Source organism: Orycteropus afer, unplaced genomic scaffold (genome assembly GCF_000298275.1).
Source record: "Orycteropus afer afer isolate SDZICR_OR568_19922 unplaced genomic scaffold, OryAfe1.0 scaffold00013, whole genome shotgun sequence".
In the NCBI taxonomy this organism is placed as follows: Eukaryota; Metazoa; Chordata; class Mammalia; order Tubulidentata; family Orycteropodidae; genus Orycteropus; species Orycteropus afer.
This window is the reverse complement of record NW_006921600.1, coordinates 21,279,568-21,290,684: the sequence shown is the minus strand read 5'-3', so window position 1 is coordinate 21,290,684 and position 11,117 is coordinate 21,279,568. Positions and strand designations below refer to the sequence as shown.

The 11,117-nt window shown below is 42.2% G+C and overlaps 1 protein-coding gene across 1 annotated transcript in view; it reads right to left on the bottom strand.

The window, feature by feature from the left end:
* Positions 1-10,704, bottom strand: part of EIF2D (eukaryotic translation initiation factor 2D) — a 43,019-nt gene extending 32,315 nt beyond the window's left edge. The window contains exons 1-5 of the mRNA XM_007953237.2: positions 10,649-10,704; positions 9,529-9,719; positions 8,371-8,454; positions 7,664-7,754; positions 186-293 (exon numbers count right to left, since the gene is read on the bottom strand). Coding sequence (XP_007951428.1) covers positions 186-293; positions 7,664-7,754; positions 8,371-8,454; positions 9,529-9,719; positions 10,649-10,704 — 530 coding nt within the window. The remainder of the gene's footprint in view (positions 1-185; positions 294-7,663; positions 7,755-8,370; positions 8,455-9,528; positions 9,720-10,648) is intronic.
* Positions 10,705-11,117: the final 413 nt, after the last annotated feature.

The window sequence follows — 11,117 nt, the reverse complement described above, 5'->3', positions numbered from 1 at the left end:
AGAGAGAGAGAGAGAGAGAGAAAAAAAAACTCTTATCTCCACAGTTGGTAAGGAAATTAGTCTTGAGGGTCAGCAACTCTGGCTAGGACCAAAACTCTCACTTCTGAATCTTAGGCTCCATGCTTCCTCCACCCACCCAGACTTTCTGTAAAATCAAAGAAACACTTCAATTTCTAGGTACCCACCATAAGTGGTCCAGGTAAGTGTGGAGCACAGAGAAGCCCCTTCCCTTCAGACCTGCAGTCAGCATCTCAGGTGTGGACATGATAGCAACTCCGACTGCAATGGGGGCTCTAAGAAGAAGGAGACCAGAGACCAGGGTCAGGGGGAGTCTCCTGGGAGGGCATATTACAACTGTCTTTCCACATGGTAATTGCTCTGTGGCTACAAACATGAAGCATCTGCTTGTATCACAAAACTAAACTCAGTCCAGTTTCAATTTTCTTCAGATTATCTACAAGTATTACTTTCAAAAGTCCCTTGACCAAACATTACCTTTCTGTATAAGTAACTCGTCTGCCGCTATTCTCACTGCCTTTGTTTTATTCCTATTATGAATTAGCCCAGCCAGGATTTGGAAGGATATTTAAAGTTGCCTTTTTTTAATTCCAAAAACATAAATTACCTCCCCTACCTCTTCCTCTGTGAGAGAAAAGACCTGATGATCCGCTCCCCTGAAGACCACAGCCTAGAAAACCCTATGTGGCAATTCTACTCTGTCACACGGGGCTGCTACAAATCAAAAAGCGACTCAACAGCATCTAACAACAGGAACAATTTTACAAACACCTTAAATAAAGCATAGCCATCCTACAGAGAAGTTCAAAAAGGAAGCAATTCATACTCTATATGGTGGTTATGTTTGTGTGTCAACTTGGCTGGGCCTGGTTGAGTGGCTGGGCAGCTGAATGTAGTATTTTTCCCATGATGAGACTGATAATCAACTCCATGGTGGAATCTACTGTGAGTAGCTGCCCTAGGGATGTGGTCTGCTTCCTGTATATAAGCAGAAGACTTGGGGAACGGTCTCTAGCCTATGGCACACTTGGACCCTGCATGTAGTTGTGTTGTTGTGGAGCAGCTCTCCAATGCTCTGCCGACCTTGGGACTTACAATGGACTTAAATTAATGGCCTGCCGTGTGGTTTGGTAACATCAGGACTGTGCCTTTTCACTTGTCAATCTTGAGCATTGCAGCCTCAGTAGCCAGCAGCTGTCTGAGTGAAGAAAAGCCTCTAGCTTCAGTGGACTGGGAGCTGGAGGCAGAGCTAAAGCCCAAGGCTGAGGGGCTTTCACCCAGCCCCTGTTATTGTTGTTATTATGTGCTGTCGAGTCGGACCCAACTCACAGTGACCCCTCCTTGGGTTTCCGAGGCAGTATCACTACGGAAGTAGATTGCCCCATCTTCCTTCCGAGGAGTGGCTGATGGGTTTGAACCGCCAGCCTTCTGGTTAGCAGTCAAGTGCCTTAGGCACTATGCTACCAGAGCTCCCTCAATGCAGTTGTTGTTGTTGTTGTTGTTATGTGCCGTCGAGTCGGACCCAACTCACAGTGACCCCTCCTTGGGTTTCCGAGGCAGTATCACTACGGAAGTAGATTGCCCCATCTTCCTTCCGAGGAGTGGCTGATGGGTTTGAACCACCAGCCTTCTGGTTAGCAGTCAAGTGCCTTAGGCACTATGCTACCAGAGCTCCCTCACCCAGCCCCCAGAGCCTGGCAATTTGAACTTGGATTTAAAGCCTCCAAACTGTAAGAGAATAAACTCATTTGTTAAAATAATATTTGCTTCCAAAACGTCCAAGAAAATGGGATAATGTGAGCAGTAAAAATAAGATCTTTAAACATTGGTCCCACTCATATCTACAATCTCTCTTTTCTTCTCTCTCACCGCAGCAATGAGATATTTTTCTCTCAGATACACAAATGAAAATGAGCCCTCAGATCCAGAAATGGCAAGTGCAGAGAAAGAGGCCCCAGATAACCCTGTAGGTGGGAGTGAAAAGTGATATAGCCTTTTTTAGGGCAATATAAAATATGCATAACCTTCAACCTAACAGTTCCACTTTTTAGTATCTATTCTAGAAACATACTGGCACCTGTAGTCTAGAAGCATCACTAAGATATTTGTTTGCAAGAGAGACAAACTAGCAGCAACCTCGGTGCCTATCAAGACAAGACCTCTTCCATCAACCACATAATAGGTAAAAAGATTTGGCAGATCTGTGTGCTGACATGCATAATGTGTACACTATATTATGTGATAAAGCAATATATAATTCTGTTTGTTTTTTTCTTAAATACACATATCCAAAATCATACATTTTTATGTGTCCATGTACATATGCAATAAAAAGGTTACCAGGGATACACATCCAAAGATACTTTTATAAGAAGAGGACTGTAGAGTGAGGGGACTTTTGATTTTTCAGAATTATTCACGATTGTTGTTGTTGTTAAGTGCTGTCGAGTCAGACCGACTCACAGCGACCCCTCCTTGGGTTTCCAGGGCAATATCACTACGGAAGTAGATTGCCCAACCTTCCTTCCAAGGAGTGGCTGGTGGATATGAACCGCCAGGCTTCTGGTTAGCAGTCAACTGCCTTAGGCACTACACTACCAGAGCTCCCATTCATTACTTCCTAATATTTTTGTTGAGGCATTTGTTTCTTTTATTTATTTGTTTGGAGAGACTCTGTAGGCTCTGTTGGCTGTAATCTTTACGGAAGCCCCTAACCAGGCCTGGATCTTCTGTGGTACCCCTGGGTGGGTTCAAACAGGTAACCTTTAGGTTACTACCCAAGTACAGACTCTCTATACCACCCAGGAACCTTTGCTTCCTAATATTTTTAAAAGAAGCAGCAGAGTAGTGATGGTTGAACAACTCCATGAATATATTAAAAGCCACTTTATGTGTGTGAACAGTAGGGTACCAACTCAATGGCACATAACAACAACAACAAAGCTATTTATTATTTATCTTTTTACCTTATGAATAGCAATGAAACACTGTCTGATATATTACTGGAAAACTCTGTGAATAACCCTGAAACATTGTCTGATATAGTGCTGGAAGATAGAGCCCCTCAGTTTGGAAGGCCCTCAAAATGTGACTGGGGAAGAGCTGCCTCCTTAGAGCAGAGCCAACCTTAATGATGTGGATGGAGTAAAGCTTTCAGGACCTCCATTTGTTGATATGGCACAACTCAAAATGGGAAGAAACAGCGCAAACATCCATTAATAATCAGAACATGGAATGTACGAAGTATGAATGTAGGAAAATTGGAAGTTGTCAAAAATGAAATGGAATGCATAAAATTCAATACCCTAGGCATTAGTTCAGCATTAGCTGAAATGGACTGGTTTTGGCCATTTTTGAATCAGACAACCATATGATCTACTATGCCAGGAATGACAAATTGAAGAGGAATGGCATGACATTCATTGTCACAAGGACTGTTTCCAGATCTCTCCTGAAGTATAATGCTGTCAGTGATAGGACAATATCCATATGCCCACAAGGCAGACCAGTTAATACTACTATTACTCAAATTTACATACCAACCACCAAAGCCAAAGATGAGGAAATTGAAGATATTTTACCAACTTCTGCAGTCTGAATTGACCAAACATGCAATCAAGATGTGCTGATTATCAATGGTGATTGGAATGCAAAAGTTGGAAACAAAGAAGAATCACTGGTAGTTGGAAAATATGGCCTTGGTGATAGAAATGATGCTGGAGATCGCATGATAGAATTTTCCAAGACTAACAATTTATTCATTACGAATACCTTTTTTCAACAACACAAATGGTAGCTATTCATGTGGACTTTGCCAGATGGAGTACACAGGAATCAGATCAACTTCACCTGTGGAAAGAGGTGATGGAGAAGTTCAATATCTTCAGCCAAAACAAGGCCAGGAGCTAACTGTGGAACACACCATCAACTGCTCATATGCAAGTTCGAGTTAAAGCTGAAGACAATTAAAATAAGTCCATGAGAGCCAAAATATGACCTTGATTATATCCCTCCTGAATTTAGACCATCTAAAGAATAGATCTCACACACTGAACACCAATGACTGAAAACTAGGGGAACTGTGGGATGACATCAAGAACATCATCCATGAAGAAAGCAAAAGGTCATTAAAAAGAAAAGAAAGAAAAAAAAGACCAAAATGGATGTCAGAAGAGACTATGAAACTTGCCATTGAATGGAAAGTAGCTAAAGCAAATGGAAGACATCACAAGATAAAAGAGCTAATCAGAAGATTTCAAAGAGCAGCTCAAGCAGACAAAGAAAATTACTATAATGAAATGTGCAAAGACCTGGGGTTAGAAAACCAAAAAGGAAGAACACGCTCAGCATTTCTCAAGCTGAAAGAACTGAAGAAAAAATTCAAGCCTCCAGTTTCAATACTGAAAGATTCTATGGGCAAAATATTGAATGATGCAGGAAACATCAAAAGAAGATGGAAGAAATATACAGAGACACTGTACCAAAAAGAATTGGTCGATGTTCATCCATTTCAGGAGGTGGCATATGATCAATAACTAATGGTACTGAAAGAAGTCAAAGCTGCACTGAAGGAACTGGTGAAAAACAAGGCTCTAGGAACTGACGGAATACCCACTGAGATGTTTCAGCAAATCAATACTGTGCTGGAGGCACTCATTCATTTATGCCAAGAGATTTGGAAGACAGCTACCTGGCCAACTGACTGGAAGAGATTCATATATGTACCCATTCCAAAGAAAGGTGATCCCAAGAATGTGGAAATTATCGAACAGTATCATTAATATCACACACAAGTAAAATCTTACTGAAGATAATTCAAAAACAGTTGCAGCACTATATTGATAGAGAGTTTCCAGAAATGCAAGCTGGATTCAGAAGAAGACATAGAACTAGGGATATCACTGCTGATGTCAGATGGATCTTGGCTGGAAGCAAAGAATACCAGAAAGATGTTTACTTGTGTTTTATTGACTATGCAAAAGCATTCAACTGTGTGGATCATAACAAACTATAGAAAACACTGAGAAGAATGGGAATTCCAGAACACTTAATTGTGCTCATGAGGAGCCTGTACATAGACCAGGAGGCTGTCATTCAAACTGAACAAGGGGATACTACATGGTTTAAAATCAGGAAGTGAGTGTGTCAAGGTTGTATCATTTCACCATACTTATTCAATCTCTATGCTGAGCAAATAATCTGAGAAGCTGGACTGTATGAGCATGGCATCAAGATTGGAGGAAGACTCATTAACAACCTGCAATATGCAGATGACACAACTTTGCTTGCTGAAGGTGAGGATACTTTGAAGCACTTACTGATGAAGATTAAAGTACAGTCTATAGTATGGATTACATCTCAACATAAAACTAAAATCCTCACAACCGAGCCAATAAGCAGCATCATGACAAATGGAGAAAAGACAGAAGTTGTCAAAGATTTCATATTATTTGGATCCACAAGCAACACTAAAGGAAGCAGCAGTCAATCCATCAGATGATGTATTGCAATGGGCAAATCTGCTGCAAAAGACCTCTTTCAAGTGCTAAAGAGCAAAGGATGTCTCCTTGAAGACTAAGGTGCACCTAACCCTAGCCATGCTGTTGTTGTTATTATGTGCCATCGAGTCGGACCCGACTCATAGTGACCCCTCTTTGGGTTTCTGAGCCAGTATTACTACAGAAGTAGATTGCCCCATCTTCCTTCCAAGGTGTGGCTGGTGGGTTTGAACCTCCGGCCTTCTGGTTAGCAGTCAAATGCCTTAGGCACTACGCTACCAGAGCTCCTAACCATAGCCATAGAAGCTCCGACAGCATAGTGCTTAAGGCTGTGGACTGCAAAAAAAACTAACAAATCTGTCCTGGAAGAAGTGTAGCCGGAATGCTCCTTGGAAGTGAGAATGGTCAGACTTCATCTCACCTACTTTGGTCATGTTGTCAGAAGGGACCATTCCCTGGAGAAGGCTATCATTCCATAGTAAAGTGGTGGGTCAATGAAAAAGGGGAAGGCCCTCAACAAGATGGAGTGACACAGTGGGTGCAACAATGGCTCAGGTATAGCAGGAATTGTGAGGCTGGCACAGGCCCAGGCAGTGTTCCATTCTGTTGTACGTAGGGTCGCTATGAGTCGGAGACAACTCAACAGCACCTAACAACAACAACAACAAAGCTATTAAAAATAAATAAAGAATGATGATGATGATAACGGGCAAAATGTGTCAAGGTCATGACAAAGAAAGACTGAGGAAATGTGACAGAATGAAAGAGACTAAGAAGACATGCCAACTAAATGCAAATGTGGTGTCTTAGACTGGATCCCTGAACAGAAAAAGATCATTACAGGTAGTCACCGACTTATGATGTATTTGAGTTACAATGAACTGTACTTACAATTGTCTGTTTTTTCTTTTATGAATTGTATATTTTTTTTAATGTTCATACAACCACTCCTCATTATCAACATCGTTCCCCGCCCCCCAAAAAAACAAACTCACTGCCATTGAGTTGAGTTCAACTCATAGTGACCTCCAGTGGGTTTCCAAGCTGTAAATCTTTACAGAAGCAGACAGCCTCATCTTTCTTCTGCAGAGCAGCTGGTGGGTTGGAACCACAGACCTTTTGGTATCAATTGGTTAGGTTCCAAAAACCAGGTTGTTATGCAAAAATCAGCATTATGTGAAACCATGTAACTGCCAAATTATATCATTACATAACTGCCAACTGCATCATTACATAACTACCAAATCTCATCATTACACAAATGTCAAATTACATTATTACATATCTGCCAAGTTACATCATTGCATTAACTGCCAAACAACTGAGAACCATGGCCCAGCCAAGAAGACACATATCTTTAATCATCACAGCCAGCATTATTCTTGCCTCGCACCTCAGTGTTTGTTACTGCCAGACTTATGTCATTAAAGTGCAAAACAGCCAGAGAGTAGATTTTTTTACTATTGTCATAAATACAAAATGTCAGATAACAAGATAGTAAGTATTATAACTGTAAGTTTATATGTAATGTTTTCAACTTCCACAGACAAATAAAGATTGGATTTATAAAGATATTGATAACAAAAGGCAATAATAATGAAAACTTAAAAATAAAAAAACCTGAGGTATTTATTTGACATAAGTTAGAACTGACTTAATGACAGAGTCATCAGAATAGAACTCTGTTATAACTTGAGAAGTACCTGTAGTAGGAAAAATAGGAATAAAGTCTGTAATTAGTTACAGTAATGTACCAATGTTAATTTCATAGTTATGTCGTAATTCGTTACAGTACTGTACCAATGTTAATTTCATAGTTTTGATAACCAGACCATGGTCTTAAGCTAAGCGAAGGGCACACGGGAACTCTCCTTACTGTATTTGCAACTCTACTATAAGTCTAAAATTTTTTCACAATAAAGTTAAAACAAACGAAAAAAAGCAGCAGTAACAACAGCAAATACACTCCTCCCAGATGTGTGGGAATCCTACACACTCACTGCTATTCCCCCAATGACCTACTCTCTGCCTCTTCCAGAGGAAAGAACCTATTTTTCCTTTCAATACTTTGTCAATATGCTTTGGAAATTGTCATCTCCCTTTTACCTCAGTTCTCCCCCACAAAGTGTGGCTGGCTGGTACAGTACCTGTTCCCCACCAGGGTAATGGCACAAAGGTCACCCTTCTGTACTTGAGGTAGACCAGCAGGGGGTACCACCAGTCCCGGTAGCATCAAATCTGCAGCAAACAGAAACATCACAACTCATATTTGGCCTTCCTCTATATCTCTTTTTACTTCGTCCTTTATTCATTCACTCAACAAATATTTATTAAGCATCAGCTATGTTATTCACAGGGACTCTGGTGGTGTAGTGCCTGAGGCATTTGACTGCTAACCAGAAGGTTGGTGATTCAAACCCACCAGCCACTCCTTGGAAGGAAGGTTGGGCAATCTACTTTCATAGTGATACACCTTGGAAACCGTAACAACTAAGTATCAGATCTTTTCCTTTGGGGTACAAGTGCTAAAACAAGTGGCAGGCTGTACATCCTATATACCATGATCTTGTCCCAGTTTTCTGAATTCAGTCAGTGGGTCCAAAGTACAATATTTGGCAGTTTGCACAGTACTTTCACACCACTTAATCTTATTTAAGCCTGACAATGGGGTCAGAGAGGCTCTAAGAGCTCATGGAACCATAAAGTGAGAGAGGGAACAACACAAGGAGGATATTCCATTCTTCAATCGTTCGAACAAACACAGGAAATGTTGGGTTTTTTTTTTTCTTAAATCAGTCAGTCCTTCTTAAGTAGATTTCAACCAAGAGACAGAATGTAGGAAAAATCCTCTTACCTGCTCCCCCCGCCAGCTTCTCGAGTACTGGAGGCCATGTTGTGAAGGTTGGTAGAAGATCGGGATATGACCACAGAGTATACACTGCCCAAAAAGAGACCCAGAAAACACTTACTACAAAACGCTCCATTTCCTAGGGAAGTGTCAAAGCAAAACACTACAGTCACTTTAATGAGGATACAGAAAAGAAACTCAACTCAAAAGCTAAATAGAAAGCTGCAAGGGGTTGCCCAAAGAGATTTCATTCTTGAGTAAAGTAGAGACCTAAGAAATTGAGTGTCACTTGAGACTTGGAGGCACCTATTATTCCACCTGGACAAGCAGCAGAAAAAGGCCACAATGAATAAAAATGAGGCAGAGACCCAATGAGCTAACTATCTATTACCTCAGAAGGAAGTAATCCAAGAAAAGGTACGAAGCTTGTAAGAAACTTCAAAACTTTCTGAAGTTTATTATTTTTATTCCTCTATTTCGACAGTGATTAGCAGTAAAACCTTTAGAACAAAGAGCTTGTGTTTGTCTTCACCGAAAGCAGGGAAGTAGAAAGGGGTAGAAGCAGCCTATGGAGAGTGCATTGCACTGTTGCAGGCAAGCTTGGAAGAGGAAAAGCCCTAAGTCACAAAGTAGGTATCAGTAGCTGTGGAATAGAGAGAACATCCCTGAGATCTGTGACAAAGAAAGAAAGTAAAGATCCTCGGAGAGCCAATCAGGGCCTAAGAAAGATCTCTGTGAGAAATCCTGATTAAAGTACATTGCTAAGACAGCTAGGTATGTGGCTTAATTAACCCAGCTTCTTTCCTGCTGGGGACAGTTTTAAGAAGCATATTTTTACATGTTCTGAATATCCACCCTTTTCAAGAAACCTAACTTTTCCCTAGTAACCCACTACAACCCCTCAGCATTGCTCCTTTACTTCAGACCATCCCTTTGTAACCATCCTCACTCCTTCTGTGTCATCCCTTTATTTTCTCCCTCTTATTGAAGCTTCTGTTCTTGAAAGACCCAATTCTAGAAACACCAGGCCCACAAAAGCCCTTAAGGATGTTATTAGGAGATTCTGTGCTTATCTGTTTTATGGGAGGCAGGTAATGAAAGAAAGAGAGAGAAGCAGATGTCAGGCAAGGACTAGTAAAGGCTGTCTCTATCCTATTACCATACCTGTCGGATACAGATTTTTCTCCAGTTCAAATAGGATGGGGTTACCACCACTCACGTACACAGTCACTGCATCCCCTCTGTGAGCATACAATTTCATAATGTTCAGCTCTTCCTTTCCAGGTACTAACTCAGAGACCTGTTCAGTTCCAATGGTGGGGAAAGCAGCTGTCACATCAGCCCGAAGTTTTCTTCTGCAGAAAGGACATCAACACCAGGTATGAATGTTGCCCAGGCTGACTTTAATAAATACTGGTGACTCAGGACTCACTATAATGTTATGAGGGCTAAGGAAAGACTGCCTGGTTTCTGATGCCTTGTTCTCACACATTCTTCCAAAATACCCCATCTCTTTTTCATCCAGGATGTCTCATCTGTTCTCACCAATTCCTAGGGCAGGTTTTGCCCATTTTACAGGGAGGGAAACTGAAGCCCAGTGAGCAAGTCAGCCTGACATAGGAAAACTCAGCCCTGCCTTCCTGACTCCATGCCTTGCCCTTGGATCCACTCATTTCTCACATATGCTTGGCAACTTGTAATTAAACTACTACACCAGGGGGGCCAAGGATGACAACTATAGAAGAATAAAACACTGTTTCCAAAATTCTCCTCGTGATTACCTGCATTTGCCACACTGTCTGCACATACACAGTTCTACTCACATATGCCTTGTCCCCTGCATCCCACCCTCTGTCTGTTCTGCTATAAGTAATCACTGGACTTTTCTCAGTATGCTTGTCTTTCTCGGTGCCCCATCCGATCTCTCTCATGGGCTCGAATCTTTTTGGAGAGCAGGGACTTTATATTCCTTCTTTTCTGCATCCTCCACAGTATCTTAAGTGATCTGCAGTTAATTAACACTGATTGAATTTCTTTTTAACTCACTAGAATATCTAAATGATAGCCTGGGAGGAAAAAAAAAAAAAAAAACAGGCTCCCCTTTCCACCTTCACCCTCAAACGTGTCTAACCCGCTTCTGTTCCCTGAGGTCCTTTTCCCGGCTGTATCCTCGGCCTCTGCCTCACGTCCGCCTACCGAATCCAGAGAGAGCTATGACGCAGCCAGGCCCCCTGAGATGGCCAGGTGCCCTGGTGGGCAGAGCAGGCCCCCTTCCCTCCCTCACCTGTCCGACCCCTTGATGGCCGTATTGGATTTGACCCGAAAAGCTTTAGTAAACATGTCTGCTGGCTTGGCCCGGGGAAGACAAGGAGAGCTCAGAAGCCAGGGACTGTCAGGAAAACAAGCCTGGGGTCCTGAGGGAAGCCATGCTGCGACCCGGCGGAGAAAGGGGCCCGGCTGGAAACCCGGACTGTGAAGCTTTGCGGCTGTTGCCGCTGTGGAAGCAGCGCCCGCCCCTAGTGGCGAGGCCGGGAACTGAAGCGGGGCGGGGCGGGGCGGACTCTCCCCCTGCCTTCCTTTGTGACGTTGGGAACCGCTCCAGTCTGCAAGTCTGTCGGGACCCGCCCTCGCCAAAAGCCATTCAGTTCATTTCCACTCTATCAGCGTTAGCTACTGCGTTGAGTGGAAGCTCTGCCAGCTCCCATTCCATTCAATTTAGTTCAATACCACAATAATTAATTGAAATCCTATCT